This window comes from Amblyraja radiata, chromosome 6, assembly GCF_010909765.2.
Source record: "Amblyraja radiata isolate CabotCenter1 chromosome 6, sAmbRad1.1.pri, whole genome shotgun sequence".
Lineage (NCBI taxonomy): Eukaryota > Metazoa > Chordata > Chondrichthyes > Rajiformes > Rajidae > Amblyraja > Amblyraja radiata.
In genome coordinates, this window is record NC_045961.1 from 103,361,277 (window position 1) to 103,379,367 (window position 18,091).

Genomic DNA, 18,091 nt, shown 5'->3' on the forward strand with positions numbered 1-18,091 from the left:
CTGAGGGGAAGTAGCTATTCCTGAACCTGGTTGTTGCAGTCTTCAGGCTCCTGTACCTTCTACCTGAAGGTAGCAGGGAAATGAGTGTGTGGCCAGGATGGTGTGGGTCTTTGATGATACTGCCAGCCTTTTTGAGGCAGCGACTGCGATAAATCCCCTCGATGGAAGGAAGGTCAGAGCCGATGATGGACTGGGCAGTGTTTACTACTTTTTGTAGTCTTTTCCTCTCCAGGGCGCTCAAATTTCCGAACCAAGCCACGATGCAACCGGTCAGCATGCTCTCGACTGTGCACCTGTAGAAGTTAGAGAGAGTCTTCCTTGACAATCCGACTCTCCGTAATCTTCTCAGGAAGTAGAGGCGCGGATGAGCTTTTTTGATAATTGCGTTAGTGTTCTCGGACCAGGAAAGATCTTCAGAGATGTGCACCCCCAGGAATTTGAAGTTCTTGACCCTTTCAACCATCGACCCGTTGATATAAATGGGGCTGTGGGTCCCCCTCCTACTCCTTCCAAAGTCCACAATCAGTTCCTTGGTTTTGCTGGTGTTCAAGGCCAGGTTATTGCGCTGGCACCATATGGACAGTTGCTCGATCTCTCTTCTGTACTATGACTCATCCCCATCAGTGATACGCCCCACAATAGTGGTGTCGTCAGCGAACTTGATGATGGAGTTCGCACTGTGGTTCGCTACGCAGTCATGGGTATAGAGTGAGTACAGCAGGGGGCTGAGCACGCAGCCTTGAGGTGCTCCCGTGCTGATTGTTATTGAGGCTGACACATTTCCACCAATACGAACAGACTGTGGTCTGTGGACGAGGAAGTCGAGGATCCAGTTGCAGAGGGATGCGCAGAGACCCAGTTCTGCGAGTTTGGTAACCAGTTTGGAGGGGATGATTGTGTTAAATGCCGAGCTGTAATCAATGAATAACAGCCTGACATATGAGTTTTTGTTGTCCAAGTGGTCCAGTGCGGAGTGGAGGGCCAGCGAGATCGCATCCACCGTTGATCTGTTGTGGCGGTACGCGAACTGCAGTGGGTCCAGGTTTTTGTCGATGTAGGAGTTGATTTGCTCCATGATCAACCTCTCAAAGCACTTCATCACCACCGGCTTTGGCTTTTCTAATTGCAACTGTGCTTGCATTTCGCAGCTGCCTAAAGAGCAACCAGTCTGATCCAAGACCAGTACTCCTGGCTTTAGACCATGCCACATTGCGCTCATGGAGTAAGATGGATAACTCTGACGTGAACCATGCATTATCCCTGCCCCTTATTCTATACTTCCTAAATATTTAGTGGTACATGGAACAGCCTGCAGCACAAGAACAGGACCTTCAGAGTTCTAAGCCCAATGAGGTAGAAGATCATCTGTGATCTTTTTTAATGAGAAAAAACGTCTTCACCCAGAAAGTTGTGAAGGTTAACGAGGTTAATTCCCGGGATGGCGGGATTGTCATATGTTGTAAGAATGGAGCGACTGGGCTTGTATAGACTGAAATTTAGAAGGATGAGAGACGATCTTATTGAAACATATAAGATTATTAAGGGATTGGACACACTAGAAGCAGGAAACATGTTCCCGATGTTGGGGTAGTACAGAACCAGAGGTCACTGTTTAAGAATAAGGGAATAAGCCATTTAGAACGGAGACGAGGAAAAACGTTTTCACCCAGAGCGTTGTGAATCTGGAATTCTCTGCCTCAGAAGGCAGTGGAGGCCAATTCTCTGGATGTTTTCAAGAGAAAGTTAGATAGAGCTCTTCAGGATAGCGGAGTCATGGGATATGGAGAGAAGGCAGGAACGGGGTACTGATTGTGGATGATCAGCCATGATCACAGTGAATGGCGGTGCTGGCTCGATGGGCCAAATGGCCTACTCCTGCACCTATTATCTATTGCCTATTATTGAATGATCTTATTTGGAGTATTGTGCGCAGTTCTGGTCGCCCCATTACCGGATGGACGTGGGGCTGTGGGCAGGGTGCAGAAGAGTGTTGCCGAATGCTGATAAGAGAGTATTGACTACAAGGAGAGGTCAGACATTTGGATTGTTTTCTCCGAAATTAAGGGTTTTGGCCCGAAACGTTGCCTATTTCCTTCGCTCCATAGATGCTGCTGCACCCGCTGAGTTTCTCCAGCACTTTTGTCTACCTTCGATTTTCCAGCATCTGCAGTTCCTTCTTACACACAGAGTCTTCTGCATCCCTTTTGTTCCTTTCTGCTCGGTACCTTTGGGAGATCCAGCCTGCAGAAGGCCGTTCCCTTCCTCCTCAAAGTTACCCTTTGTATTGAAAGTTGTTAAAAATTGGTTCATGCCCCAGTGCCCGGACCTTGTGTTCCGATGAGCAAGAGAATCCGACTCTGCAGTCTACGTGGCTTCAAGATCTCTGCTTTTAATCAAAGTCCCTGAAGCTGCAAGGAAATGTATTTGAAGTTGTTTACCGAACAATTGGTTTGAACCAGCCACTTTGCACAAATAAGGCCTTCAAATCAATGTTTCTTAGAATCCCACGTAACAGTGAAATGCATCTCTGTTCAAGGTCTTCTTTAAGGGCCTGTCCCACTTACGCGATGTTTTTCGTCGGCACCCGTCATAGTCGCAGCAGGTCGCCGAACATTTTTTTTTTTTAAATAATAATTTTATTAAAAGCATATACATATTGTAATCAAAACACAATTTGTTTATCAATTACATATTGTTAATAGCTGGGAACCTAGCTATCAAAATAGCTGGGGTCCTCGTTTATCGATTACATACTAACACAGCTTCTATTTGTTTATTTTTTTTATAGATAGAAAGAAATTTAAAAAAAGATGAAAAAATAGAATAAATTACCAATAATACAGCTTTGGAGATAGGTCTGTAGATTATAAAACGTAACTATTCATCTAATCCTGGATTCAAGTTTCAGTCAGGCTTCTGTGCTGGACCAATTTACACTTTCATAAAATCAATAAATGGAGACCATATTTTCAAAATGTTGAAAATCCAGCGGCGACCAGAACAAGGTACATGTCTGGTCGTGAGTGGTCGCCCAAAGAGTCGTGCCTTTTTCTGGTCGCCGCTGGATTTTCGACATGTTGAGAATTTTCGGCCACCTGCTGTGACTATGACGGGTGCCGGCAAGTGGCTGAAAAAATTGCGTAAGTGGGACAGGCCCTTTACTTCTATTATTCATTAATGTGCAAACAAAATCAGATGATAACAAGTTCAGATGGTTGTTACCCCAAAGGCCATAAGTGCTTGTTTATTTATTTTAGTTTAGAATGGCTTGGATAGAGTGGATGTGGAGAGGATGTTTCCACTAGTGGGAGAGTCTAGGCTAGAGGTCATTACTTCAGAATTAAAGGATGTTCTTTTAGGGAGATGAGGAGGAATATCTTTAGTCAGAGGGTGGTGAAGCTGTGGAATTCTTTGCCTTGTGGAGGTCAAGTCAATGGATATTTTTAAGGCAGAGATAGATAGATTCTTGATTAGTACGGATGTCAGGGGTTTATGGGCAGAAGGCAGGAGAATGGGGTTAGGAGGGAGAGATAGATCAGCCATGATTGAATGGCGGTGCAGACATGATGGGCCGAATGGCCTAATTCTGCTCCTATCACATGACCTTATGAATCACAGTGCGGAAATAGGCCCGCTGAGTCTGCGCCGACCTGCGATCACCTGTACTTTAATACAATCCTACACACGAGGGACAATTTACAATCTTTACCGTAGCTAATTAACCTACAAACCTACACGTCTCTGGAGTGTGGGAGGAAAACCAACGCGGTCACAGGGCGAACATACAAACTCCATACGGACAACGCCCGTAGTCAGGATCGAACCCAAGTCTCTGGCGCTGTAAGGCATAGACATTACCACCGTGCCACCCTGGAAGCAGTTATAAATACTGCAACAAGCCAGTGCTGTTACAGGCTCCAGTGTTTAAGCGGCTATTAATCTACCCATGCTGCAGTTAATGCACAAAAACTATTGAGCTTGCAGGAAAACTCCCGTCTTCCCCTTCCCGTTCAATATAAATATGGCAATGCAAAGAATTATTCACTTGTTAAGAATTGGTGTAACTTGACTTTTTAAGCAGAGGTTGGACGGACTTGAATTGTTTTCTCTGAAACATCGTAGGCCGAGAGGAGATCTAACAGAAGTGCGTAACGTTATGAGAGGGATATACATACATAGGGTGAACAGTCAGAGCGTTTTTCCCAGGGTGGAAATATCAAAGACTAGAGGGCGTAGCGTTCAGGTGGTTTTTGGTGATTTTTATTTTAAGTGGAACAAGAGTGGAGACTGGGTCGTCTCCAAAGTTTGCAAAAATGATTTTGCAACTGTTGAATGAAGCTTTTGATTGATTGATTGATTGACTGAAAGATACCACTTGGAAATGTTCCCTCCGGCCCATCAAGCCAACGCCAACCATCGATCCACCCGTCCACACTAGTTCCATGTTATCCCACTTTTGCATCCCCTCCCTACGCACTAAGGGCAATTTTACAGAGGGCCAATTAACCCAGTGCTTCCACACCTCAAAAAAAAAATTATTCCTGAAATAGAATTTCAAATGACCTGGAATTTGATGGTATTTCCCAGTCCGGTGAGCCTTCCCCAACAGCGCACGCGCGGATACCGGGCCCACTGCGCATGCCCGCGCGGGGAGTCGTCCCTACCGCGTCACCGGCGCCATTTTCAATTGTGACGCAACTGACGGACCTCCCCCAACTGCGCGGGCGCGGACTGTCATAAATATACAGGCACATACTTTTTTTCCGCAAATCATCCCGCGGGCCCGATTGGAACCTTTGGCATCTCCCCGCGCGGGCGTGCGCAGTGGGCCAGGATTCCGCGCGTGCGCAGTCGGGGAAGGCTTACCGGGCCAGGAAATTTCCCGAAATTTCCCCGAATTATTTCATTTCCCTAAAATTACCCGATGACAACCCGAATTTCCAGAATTTCAGGTAATTTCCTTCAAAGTGGAAACACTGAATGAACCCACAAACCAGCATGTCTGCGCGATGTGGGAGAAAAATGGAGCACCCGAGGAAATCCCACGGGGAGAAGGTGCAAACACCACACAGACAGCGCCCATGGTCAGGATCGAACCCGGTCTCCTGCCCTACAAGGCAGCAACTCTACCGCTATGCTACTGCACTGCCTGATGAAGCTGGCTACCAGTTAGGGGAGATTGAATGCACCTTTTAATGAGGTGCTGTTTACTTATTGAACAGGTTTGTTAATGCAGTCCGTGCTGAGCTGTGTGAGCTCTGACCCGATGCTGTTGAGAGTTTATTAAGTATACGAGGGAATTGCAAGTTAAATGAGGTGGAACTATTGAGTAAATAAGCATCTCTGTCCTCGATGCCCAGAATGTTTAATGTGTTCGGAGCATCAATGTAGCAATTGAACAATAGAAATGGTCGGTTAACACTTTTTAAATGATTGTCTGTTTTTTAAGTATGCCTTTAATTTTCAAGAGACTGGGACTGTGCTCTGTATTGCATTGCATTACAATACATAATATAGCATTGATGGCCTCGCCTGCGATCTAGAGTGCGGCGGCACGGTGGCGCAGCGGTAGAGTTGCTGCCTTACAGCGCCAAAGGCCCGGGTTAGATCTTGATTACGGGCGCTGTCCGTACGGAACTTGTACGTTCTCCCTGTTTCTGAGTTGGCTTTCCCCGGGAGCTCCAGTTTCCTCCCACACTCCAAAAGACGCACAGGCTTGTGGTGAAACTGGCTTCTAAAAATTGTGCCTAGTGTGCAGGGTAGAATTATTACACGGGTGAAAACAGGTCGGAGCGGGCCTGGTGGGCCGAAGGGCCCGTTTACATGCTGTGCAAACTCAACTCAAAAAACTAAACACAGGGAGGAGGTAGCGATTTAAAATAATTATGAGGAACAAAGACAGGATATATATTACAGAGACTTTAAGATTTTGCCTTCCACCACAGTGAGGAGGTGTTTGGTGAACTCACTGTGGTGGATGTTAAATTTGTGTTGATTGTGTGTTTTTGTCATTTTTTAAATTATATGTATGACTGCAGGGAAACAAAATGACAATCAACGAATCTAATCTAATCTAATCTAATCTTAGGACACCTCCTCATGACAGAGGTGTCAATGACCAGAGGACATTGTTTAACTCAGCAAATGGCCATTCCCTATTTGAGATTCCATGAGGGAATTAATCAGTGGTGGGCATCATCCACACCAGTTTGTCCCCCAATGCCAATCTGTGACAATGTACAAGGATCCTTCTCCAGGCCATCTATCTGTGTTCTCCAGAGATGCTGCCTGACCCGTTGACTTGTTCCAGCACGACAAGCTGAATGTCTTTTCTTGCCCATGCGCCTCGATGTCTCCCAGGAGGCCGCCTAGAAGCTGGGCGTCGGAGCCCGAGCCTGAGCCTTGCAGAGTCGCCGGAGACTCGCGCCCGACGGAGCCTGGGTCAACCGAGCTCGTGGCCGGCCCCAGCGTCTGGAGGGGACCCGCCAGCGATCGTGGAGTGGGTCGGTGCGGCGGTCGGCGGTCGAGGATGGGCCACGTGGGAGAAAGGAGGAACCGGCGGGGGGGGGGTGGGGGTGGGGACCGCCGTGAGGGGGGGGAGGGGAGGAAGAACAATGGAAGTCTCGGCTACGTCAGGAGGGGGGGGAGGGGGAGAACAAAGGTGCGGGATACTTTGTAACTTTGTCAGTGCCCTTTATATGGTGATTATTTGCATACCTCTCGGGCAATAGTAATTGGGGACTCTATTGTTAGGGGGTCGGATAGGCGATTCTGTGGACGCAGTCGGGAGACCAGGATGGTGGTCTGCCTCCCTGGTGCCAGGGTCTCGGATGTGTCTCAACGCGTCCAAGATATCCTGAAATCAGAAGGACAGGAGCCTGAGGTCGTGGTACATATAGGTACCAATGACATAGGTAAAAAAAAGGGAAGAGGTCCTGAAGGGAGGATTTAGGGAGTTGGGAGGAGAGTTAAGGAAAAGGACCAAAAAGGTAACTATCTCAGGATTACTGCCTGTGCCACGCGACAGTGAGAGTAGGAATGGAACGAGGTGGAGGATAAATGCGTGGCTGAAAGACTGGTGCAGAGGGCAGGGATTCAAGTTTCTGGATCATTGGGACTTCTTTTGGGGAAGGTGGGACCTGTACAGAAAGGATGGGTTGCACTTGAACCCGAGAGGGACCAATATCCTGGCGGGGAAATTCGCAGATGATACCAAGATAGGGGGTGTTGTGGGTAATGAAGAGGATTTCCAAAGTCTACAGAGTGATTTAGGCCATTTAGGAAGAATGGGCTGAAAGATGGCAGATGGAGTTTAATGCTGATAATGTGAGGTGCTACACCTTGGCAGGACAAATCAAAATAGGACGTACATGGTAAATGGTAGGGAATTGAAGAATACAGTTGAACAGAGGGATCTGGGAATAACCGTGCATAGTTCCTTGAAGGTGGAATCTCATATAGATAGGGTGGTAAAGAAAGCTTTTGGTATGCTAGCCTTTATAAATCAGAGCATTGAGTATAGAAGCTGGGATGTAATGTTAAAATTGTACAAGGCATTGGTGAGACCAAATCTGGAGTATGGTGTACAATTTTGGTCGCCCAATTATAGGAAGGACGTCAACAAAATAGAGAGAGTACAGAGGAGATTTACTAGAATGTTGCCTGGGTTTCAACAACTAAGTTACAGAGAAAGGTTGAATAAGTTAGGTCTTTATTCTCTGGAACGCAGAAGGTTAAGGGGGGACATGATAGAGGTCTTTAAAATGATGAGAGGGATAGACAGAGTTGATGTGGATCAGCTTTTCCCTTTGAGAAAAGGGAAAATTCAAACAAGAGGACACGACTTCAGAATTAAGGGACAGAAGTTTAGGGGTAACATGAGGGGGAACTTCTTTACTCAGAGAGTGGTAGCGGTGTGGAATGAGCTTCCAGTGGAAGTGGTGGAGGCAGGTTCGTTGGTATCATTTTAAAATAAATTGGATAGGCATATGGATGAGAAGGGAATGGAGGGTTATGGTATGAGTGCAGGCAGGTGGGACTAAGGGAAAAAAGTTGTTCGGCACGGACTTGTAGGACCGAGATGGCCTGTTTCCGTGCTGTAATTGTTATATGTTATATGTAAGCAAAACAAAGAATTTTACTGTGACTTGTCACGTGACAATAAAGTATTCATTCCTCTTTCTGGTTCGGAGTAAAGTCAAACCCAGTCACTCCACCCTGATGCAAACGTTCATACTGTGCATACCAGAAAGAGAATTGGAAGCCTAGTAATGGAGAGAAATTTTACCATCTGCATTAGACACACGTATTTCTAGCTGGAATCCCTGGAGAATGGCAAAAGAGGAAATAGTACAATTATACCCTCATATCAAATCACCAGGAATGCCCCTGAGGTGTGCAGAGAATGACAAGTTATTTTGAAATGCGGGTTGTTATATAAGTAAACCGAGGAGCCAAATTGTTCATCAGAACTATGTCTTAGGAGACTTGAACTCAGCTTTGTTCCAGCTAGCGAGAAGTGCATGACTCTTGCTTCCAAACAACAATGTAGACTACACAAAAATGCTGGAGAAACTCAGCGGGTGCAGCAGCATCTATGGAGCGAAGGAAATAGGCGACGTTTCGGGCCGAAACCCTTCCCCAGTGTGAAGAAGGGTTTCGGCCCAAAACGTCGCCTATTTCCTTCGCTCCATAGATGCTGCTGCACCCGCTGAGTTTCTCCAGCATTTTTGTGTACCTTCGATCTTCCAGCATCTGCAGTTCCTTCTTGAACACAACAATGTAGACACCTCCCATCCGTCACCTGGACACTATCGATCAATTCAAATCACAACTCAAAACACACCTGTTTAGATTAGCTTACCCGACATAACTTCCACCATGTTCACCCTGATTTTAATGACATAAAATGTTTTGTGTATTTTTTTATTTTATTTTTGTTTTTTGTTTTTAATCAACTTGATTTTAATATTGATAAATGTATTATGATTTTATGTCCTGTAAGGTGTCCTTGGGTGTCCAGAAAGGCGCCAGCAAATAAAATGCATTATTATTATTATTATCATTACTTTGCTGCGGCCTGTTTACATCCGTGCCCACAGTCAGGTTTTGTATCTGGAGCTGAAGTTGTTGGAAGTCATTTTCAGCTGGCAAATAGAATATGAAAACTTGGCAAGATTGAATCAGATCACATCAGCTGCCTGTTTAGCGCTCCTGCCCAATGTTATACCTCACTGTAATCAGCAGGACAGGTGGCTAATCCAATCCCGTCATTTTTCACAGGGCTTTTAACATTAATCATTGGAGTTTGATTGAATCTTTTACTCATCGGACAGAACATACAACAATCCTGCTCGTTCTTAGTAATACGTCTTACTTGGAAAGCTGCGTAGTGTTGGTCATCATATTCAAGGAAGGATGAACATGCATTCGAGACAGAAATTAGAACATTAACTAGGTTGACTCCTTTCTTTAGTTCTTTTAAACGCCAGTCAAACATCCGCATGCTGGAGGTGCAGTTTTAACTGACACTTTATAGGTTTTAGAGATACTCCATGGAAACAGGTACTTTCTCTCCGTGACCGCGTGGGTTTTCTCCAGGCACTCCGGACGTAGAAGCAGGCCCTTTGGCCCACCGGGTCCGCGCCGACCAGCGACCACCAGGGGCAATTTAACAGTTTTACCGAAGCCAATTAACCTACAAATTTGCACGTTCTTTGGGATGTGGGAGGAAACCGGAGCACCCGGAGATAGCTCAAGCGGTCACGGGAAGAACGTATAAATTCCGTAGTCAGAATCGAGCGCGTGTCTCTGGCGATGTAAAGCAGCAACTCTGCCGCTGCATCGACTGTGCCGCCCTCCATTCATGCTGCAACGTCATGGGTGCAGCTCCGGAAACCAAAGAGCAATGCAATTAGTCCGCTCCCTTGTCCCTGTGGTATAAACTAGCGCCTGCAGTTCCTATTTATTACATTAAGTCTAGACTGTGTGCTTGTCATGTGCAACAATATGATGTGAAAGGAAACAATGACATTCTGACTCATTGCAGCTTTTCAGGCACAGCAAATGCAACAGCAGCAAAAATAAATAAATATCAGCCAGTAGAAACAAGGAACTGCAGATGCTTGTTCACCAAGGAAAGACACAGTATGCTGGAGTAACTCAGCGGGTCAGGCAGCATCCCTGGAGAATATGCTTAGGTGATGTTTTGGGTTGGGACCTTTTCTTCAGATGGTTCAAGAGAAGAAAATGGTAGTACAGGTAGGGGACGGGTATGGAGGAGAGGGGGGAGTGGGACGAGGAAAGAAGGTAGGTGAGGGGGGGGGGGAGGAGGGGGGCGGGAGGAGGGCGGTTTACCCAAAGGTCAAAAACTTTATTTGCTATTTGTGCTTCCACAAATAGGAACTCTTGTGCGGTTGTTCAGAGAGTCAAGTCAAGTCAAATTAAAAAAGACACACAGAAAGACACATAATCTATAAAAACATATACTTCTCCAAAAATTAAAGAGAGACAATATAATATGATATAATATGATATACTATGAGGTAGGTCAGGACATCAGTTCATTTTGTTTTGGCCAAGAGTCTCACTGTGGCAGGGAAGAAGCTCTTAAAAAAGCGTGTTCTGTTTGTGGCGATGCTGTCCGCTCGTCTGTGCCTGAGGCTGTATGTGCAGTTTTTGTGTTTGAGCAGGGAGTGAGCTGGATGTAGTGTGTCTCTGATGATTCTCTCTGCCCTTTTTTGACAGCGCTGTGTGTAGATTGTGTCCATGGAGGGGAGTTCTGTTCTGATAATCCTCTCTGCAGTCTTTATGACTCTTTGCAGAGCCTTCCTCTCTGTCTGTGTGGTGTTTCCATACCACACCGTGATGCCTGTGGTGAGGATGCTCTCTACCAGTCCTTTGTAGACCTGGGTGAGAGGGCGACAGTGCAGACCAGCTGGACAATTTAATGTTCATACCATTGGGTTGGAAGCTACCCAAGCAGAATAAAGGCAAAACGCATAGAAACACCGTAAACTACATTGTATGGCCTGCCAACACTATATATGGAGAAAATATATAACAAATAAAAATGTAAGAAAATAATAGTGCCAATACTAATGCAAAAAACCCCCCAGTTTAAATGTATTTTAAACATTCTGATTGTACCTGCCTGTCCAGCTTCCCGTGATAGCTTGTTCCACATAACCACCACCTTCAGTGTGAAAAGGTTAAGGTCAAATGTGATAGGAGCAGAATTAGGCCATCCGGCCCATCAAGTCTATTCCGCCATTCAATCATGGTTCAACTATCTCCCTACTAACCCCATTCGCCTGCCTTCTCCCCATAACCCCTGACACCTGTACTAATCAGGAATCTATCTATCTCTGCCTTGAAAACATCCACTGACTTTGCCTCCACAGCCTTCTGTGGCAATGAATTCCACAGATTCACCACCCTCTGTTCGACTAGAGAAATTCCTGCTCATCTCAGGTTGCCTCTCGGCTCCCTTTTAAATCTTTTCCTTCTCACCTCAAACCTATGCCCTCTTTGTGATTTTTTTTTTAAGGAGAAATCCTGGCTTCATTGGAAAGGCTGAATCTGAGTCAGCGGACTCTGGTCTACTTCACTTCAGACCAAGGTGCCCACGTTGAAGAGATTTCTGACGAGGGGGAGATGCACGGAGGATGGAACGGCATCTACAGGGGTAAGTGGAGATTGCCGTGATAATACGCAAATAATTCAACATCAATGTGTTTTTCTCCACCATGGATGGCTGCTTACCAGAGCACACATTGGACGTATCGAGTCTACTTTTTTTTTGAGATACGGCACGGAAACAGGCCCTTCAGCCCACTAGGTCCGTGCCAATCTCCGATCACCCTGTACGCTAGTACTATCAGGGACAGTTTATTTGCCGCTGTTATCAGGCCACTGAATCGTCCTACTACAACCAGAGAGCAGTGCTGAACTACCATCTACCTCATTGGTGACCCTCAGAGTGTCCTTGATCAGACTTAACCTTGCACTAAATGTTATTCCCTTATCATGTATCTACAAGTGGCTTGCAAAAGTATTCATACCCCTTGAACTTTTCCACATTTTGTCACGTTATAACCACAAACGTAAACGTATTTTATTGGGATTTTATGTGATAGACCAACACAAAGTGGCGCATAATTGTGAAGTGGAAGGAAAATTATACATGGTTTTCAAATTTTTTATAAATAAAAAACTGAAAAGTGTGGCGTGCAAAAGTATTCAGCCCCCTTTACTCTGATACCCCTAAATAAAATCCAGTGCAACCAATTGCCTTCAGAAGTCACCTAATTAGTAAATAGAGTCCACTTATGTGTAATCTAATCTCAGTATAAATACAGCTGTTCTGTGAAGGCCTCAGAGGTTTGTTAGAGAACATTAGTGAACAAACAGCATCATGAAGCCCAAGGAACACACCAGACAGGTCAGGGATAAAGTTGTGGAGAAGTTTAAAGCAGGGTTAGGTTATAAAAAAATATCCCAAGCTTTGAACATCTCACGGAGCACTGTTCAATCCATCATCCGAAAATGGAAAGAGTATGGCACAACTGCAAACCTACCAAGACATGGCCGTCCACCTAAACTGACAGGCCGGGCAAGGAGAGCATTGATCAGAGAAGCAGCCAAGAGGCCCATGGTAACTCTGGAGGAGCTGCAGAGATCCACAGCTCAGGTGGGAGAATCTGTCCACAGGACAACTATTAGTCGTGCACTCCACAAATCGGGCCTTTATGGAAGAGTGGCAAGAAGAAAGCCATTGTTGAAAAAAAGCCATAAGAAGTCCCGTTTGCAGTTTGCCACAAGCCATGTGGGGGACACAGCAAACATGTGGAGGAAGGTGCTCTGGTCAGATGAGACCAAAATTGAAGTTTTTGGCCTAAATGCAAAACGCTATGTGTGGCGGAAAACTAACACTGCACATCACCCTGAACACACCATCCCCACTGTGAAACATGGTGGTGGCAGCATCATGCTGTGGGGATGCTTTTCTTCAGCAGGGACAGGGAAGCTGGTCAGAGTTGATGGGAAGATGGATGGAGCCAAATACAGGGCAATCTTGGAAGAAAACCTGTTAGAGTCTGCAAAAGACTTGAGACTGGGGCGGAGGTTCACCTTCCAGCAGGACAACGACCCTAAACATACAGCCAGAGCTACAATGGAATGGTTTAGATCAAAGCATATTCATGTGTTAGAATGGCCCAATCAAAGTCTAGACCTAAATCCAATTGAGAATCTCTGGCAAGACTTGAAAATTGCTGTTCACAGACGCTCTCCATCCAATCTGACTGAGCTTGAACTATTTTGCAAAGAAGAATGGGCAAAAATGTCAGTCTTTAGATGTGCAAAGCTGGTAGAGACATACCCCAAAAGACTTGCAGCTGTAATTGCAGCGAAAGGTGGTTCTACAAAGTATTGACTCAGGGGGGCTGAATACCTTTGCACGCCACACTTTTCAGTTTTTTATTTGTAAAAAAATTTGAAAACCATGTATCGTTTTCCTTCCACTTCACAATTATGCACCACTTTGTGTTGGTCTATCACATAAAATCCCAATAAAATACATTTACGTTTGTGGTTGTAACGTGACAAAATGTGGAAAAGTTCAAGGGGTATGAAAACTTTTGCAAGCCACTGTACACCAAGCCAATTAGCCGACAAACCTGTACGTCTTTGGAGTGTGGGAGGAAACCGGAGCACCCGGAGAAAACCCTTGGGGTCACAAGGAGAACGTACAAGCTCCATATAGATAGCACCGGTAGTCAGGATCGAACCCAGGTCTCTGGCGCTGTATGACAATATCCCTGTAATTTATGCATATGTGCTGTGCTCATTCTCGCACATGCTCACTAAATCAGTGACCTTTGACTTGGAAATAAATCATTCCTTTTTTTGATACCAACACAAGTGTGTGTGCAGCCATCTTTCTCTGTACATAGTATACAAACTTAAAGCACACGGCATTGGGGGTTCAGTATTGATGTGGATAGAGAACTGGCTGGCAAACAGGAAGCAAAGAGTAGGAGTAAACGGGTCCTTTTCACAATAGCAGGCAGTGACTAGTGGGGTACCGCAAGGCTCAGTGCTGGGACCCCAGCTATTTACAATATATATTAATGATCTGGATGAGGGAATTGAAGGCAATATCTCCAAGTTTGCGGATGACACTAAGCTGGGGGGCAGTGTTAGCTGTGAGGAGGATGCTAGGAGACTGCAAGGTGACTTGGATAGGCTGGGTGAGTGGGCAAATGTTTGGCAGATGCAGTATAATGTGGATAAATGTGAGGTTATCCATTTTGGTGGCAAAAACAGGAAAGCAGACTATTATCTAAATGGTGGCCGACTAGGAAAAGGGGAGATGCAGCGAGACCTGGGTGTCATGGTACACCAGTCATTGAAAGTGGGCATGCAGGTGCAGCAGGCAGTGATGAAAGCGAATGGTATGTTAGCTTTCATAGCAAAAGGATTTGAGTATAGGAGCAGGGAGGTTCTACTGCAGTTGTACAGGGTCTTGGTGAGACCACACCTGGAGTATTGCGTACAGTTTTGGTCTCCAAATCTGAGGAAGGACATTATTGCCATAGAGGGAGTGCAGAGAAGGTTCACCAGACTGATTCCTGGGATGTCAGGACTGTCTTATGAAGAAAGACTGGATAGACTTGGTTTATACTCTCTAGAATTTAAGAGATTGAGAGGGGATCTTATAGAAACGTACAAAATTCTTAAGGGGTTGGACAGGCTAGATGCAGGAAGATTGCTCCCGATGTTGGGGAAGTCCAGGACAAGGGGTCACAGCTTAAGGATAAGGGGGAAATCCTTTAAAACCGAGATGAGGAGAACTTTTTTCACACAGGGAGTGGTGAATCTCTGGAACTCCCTGCCACAGAGGGTAGCCGAGGCCAGTTCATTGGCTATATTTAAGAGGGAGTTAGATGTGGCCCTTGTGGCTAAGGGGATCAGAGGGTATGGAGAGAAGGCAGGTACGGGATACTGAGTTGGATGATCAGCCATGATCATATTGAATGGCGGTGCAGGCTTGAAGGGCCGAATGGCCTACTCCTGCACCTAATTTCTATGTTTCTATGCTTCTATGTTTCTATTATGTACTAGTTTACTTATTTTATAAGCAGACAGATATCAAAACATGCTGTAAAGCAGCAACTCTACTGCTGCGTCACTGTGCCACCCCAAATATAAGTTGCTTGAGTAACAAACTTAATTATAGTCTCATTCGAGATTAACCACCATGGCACATGGTATCTTTGGTGAAAAACTTGGGTAAATGCACTCCACTTAACCAAAAGGACCACTGTAAAAAGAAGTGGGAGAGTCTAGGACCAGAGAGCACAGCCTCGGAATAAAAGGGCATACTTTTACAATGGAGATGAGGAAGAATTTCTTCAGCCAGAGGGTGCTGAATCTGTGGAATTCATTGCCACCGATGGCTGTGGAGGCCAAGCGTTTGGGCATTTTTAAAGTGGAGATCGACAGGTATTTGATTCGTAAGGGTGTGAAAGGTAATGGAGAGAAGGCATGATCAAATGGCGAAACAGACCCAATGGGCCAATTGGGCCTAATTCTGTTCCTATATCATATGGTCATTGTTTTTTCCCCTCTGTTATTAAGCTTCTGAATGATCCTTCCAAAGATAGGGTACAATCCCAATTCACCTCTACCCCAATGTGGACATTGGACATTGTCCATGGAACTGATGTGTTATAATGCTGAGAATTACATCCTTTTTCTCCAGAGATGCATCCTGACCCGCTGAGTTAATCCAGCACTTTGTGTCTATCTTCGGTATATATGAGAGGAATAGATCGGTTAGATGCACAGAGTCTCTTGCCCAGAGTAGATGAATCGAGGACAAGAGGACATACAGTGAGTGGGTTTAAGGTGAAGGGGAAAAGATTTCATAGGGACCTGAGAGGTAACCTTTTCTCACAAAACGTGGTGGGTGTATGGAACAAGCTGCCAGAGGAGGTAGTTGAGGCAAGGACTATCCCAATGTTTAAGAAACGGTTAGACAGGTATATGGATTGGACAGGTTTGGAGGGATATGGGCCAAACGCGGGCAGGTGGGACTAGTATAGCTGGACCTCTTGGCCGGTGTGGGCAAGGTGGGCTAAAGGGCCTGTTTCCACACTGTATCACACTATGGCACTAATCCTGAAATAGTTTTCTACTTTCATGTGCAAGATCACACCTTCCTGCTCCCAACAATTGTAGTTACTATCAGTGCTTTGCCTTCCAATAAGCAACATCTGCCTCTACATTGTTTTCCTTCTAAACCTTCAATTTATTAATTAACAAGACTCAAAACAAGACTCCAAATTAAGCCGGTCACGAAAGCGTTTCTTGCCTAATTACTGTCTTCTGTTTGTTTTAATAGAGTGTGTTAAACGCTTGCTGTGGCTTCAACAGCTTTTCATTCTAAAAGGATAACTTTGGTACATATTTGTCAAGCTCATGTTTTATTCAAAGCTCTTTGCATTGCAGCCTCGTCTAAGTAATTAATGATCACCCAACAAAACCGAGACGCAACGCTTCTTTTAATTTTTAAATGGAATTTACTGGAGCAGGGCAAATCTTTCTTCAACCCTCTCCAGAATGAAAGGCTGGTGAGTGCCTTCTGGAGTCTCCACAAACTGTCACGGCCCCTTTAACCTTGCGCTAACTGGATTACAGACATTTAGTGATCTGGCTCAGTGACACAGAGGTACAGGAATCTGCTTTGGAAAGACTTGGGATGGCGCATTCACACTGTGGTTTAATTCCACAGACCTGGGTTCCATCCCAACTGGTCAGTGATAGGTGGCGCGGTGGCACAGCGGTAGAGTTGCTGCCTTGTGCCCCTGTCCCACTTAGCCGGTTTTTTTTAGACGACTACAGACGACTAGGCTGTCGCCACATGGTCACCGGGGTGTCGTCTGTGTGGTCATGGCTAGTCTCCTCAGTCGCCCAAAGAATCGTAGCGTTTTGCTAGTGGTCACTGCTGGATTTTGAAATGTTCAAAACTTTATCGGCAACAATGGGTTTGACGCCAATGAGCGTAGCTTGACCTCCTGATGTAGGTGCTGTCGTAGGTTGTCGCCAGGTTAACGTAGGTTGTCGCCGGTGCCGACTTCTGTTTTTTTTATTGTTAAAGTAATGATTCTATTTCAAATTTTATGTCAAGAGGGGTCCAGTCGCTGGTTTTTCAGCGACCTGCTACGACTGTGACAATCGCCGGCAGTCGCCTAAATATAACCTAAGTGGGACAGGCCCCACTACAGCACCAGAGACCCAGGCTCATTCCTGACTGCGGGTGCTGATAGGGTACATTGGCCTTCAACAGGCTACTAAGTATAGAAGTTGAGAAGTTATGCTACAGTTGTACAACATAGGGTGGCACAGTGTCGTAGGGGCAGCACAGTGGCACAGCGGTAGCACTGCTGACTTGCAGCACCAGAGACCCGGGTTCAATCCTTACTACAAGTGCTGTTGGTACAGTGTTTGTATGATCTCCCTGTGACCGCATGGGTTTTCTCCAGAAGCTCCCGTTTCCTCCCACACTCCACAGACGTCTAGGTTTATAGGTTAAATAGCTTGTGTAATTTGTAAATTGTCCCAGTGCACGGGCCGATCATTGGTCAGCATGTAATCGATTGGCTGAAAGGCCTGTTTCCATGCTGTATCTCTAGTCTAGTCAAGTAAAGTCATTTTTATTTCTATAGTACATTTAAAAAACAACTCTCGTTGACCAAAGTGCTTTACATTGGTGGAGGTACTAAAGTTATACTACATTGGTTCATAGATTAAGTCCATACATAAATACTCTAAAGTATTAAAGTCTAACTTCCAAGTTCCTGGGCATACACAGTTCTGACGATCTGTCGTGGACTGTGCACATTGATGCAATCATAGAGAAAGCCCATCAACGCCTTTACATTGATTGAGGAGATTCGATATGTCAACGAGTACTCTCATGAATTTGTACAGGTATATGGTAGAGAGTGTATTGACTGGTTGTATCACGGCCTTGTTCAACAACTGAACGCCCGGGAACGAAGGAGATGAAAAAAGTGGTGAAAAC

The 18,091-nt window shown here is 45.4% G+C and overlaps 1 protein-coding gene across 2 annotated transcripts in view; it reads left to right on the forward strand.

The window, feature by feature from the left end:
- Window positions 1-18,091, forward strand: part of sts (steroid sulfatase) — a 71,982-nt gene that overhangs the window by 36,712 nt on the left and 17,179 nt on the right. For both annotated transcript variants that reach the window (XM_033023363.1, XM_033023364.1), the window contains exon 7: window positions 11,549-11,686. In XM_033023363.1, coding sequence (XP_032879254.1) covers window positions 11,549-11,686 — 138 coding nt within the window. The remainder of the gene's footprint in view (window positions 1-11,548; window positions 11,687-18,091) is intronic.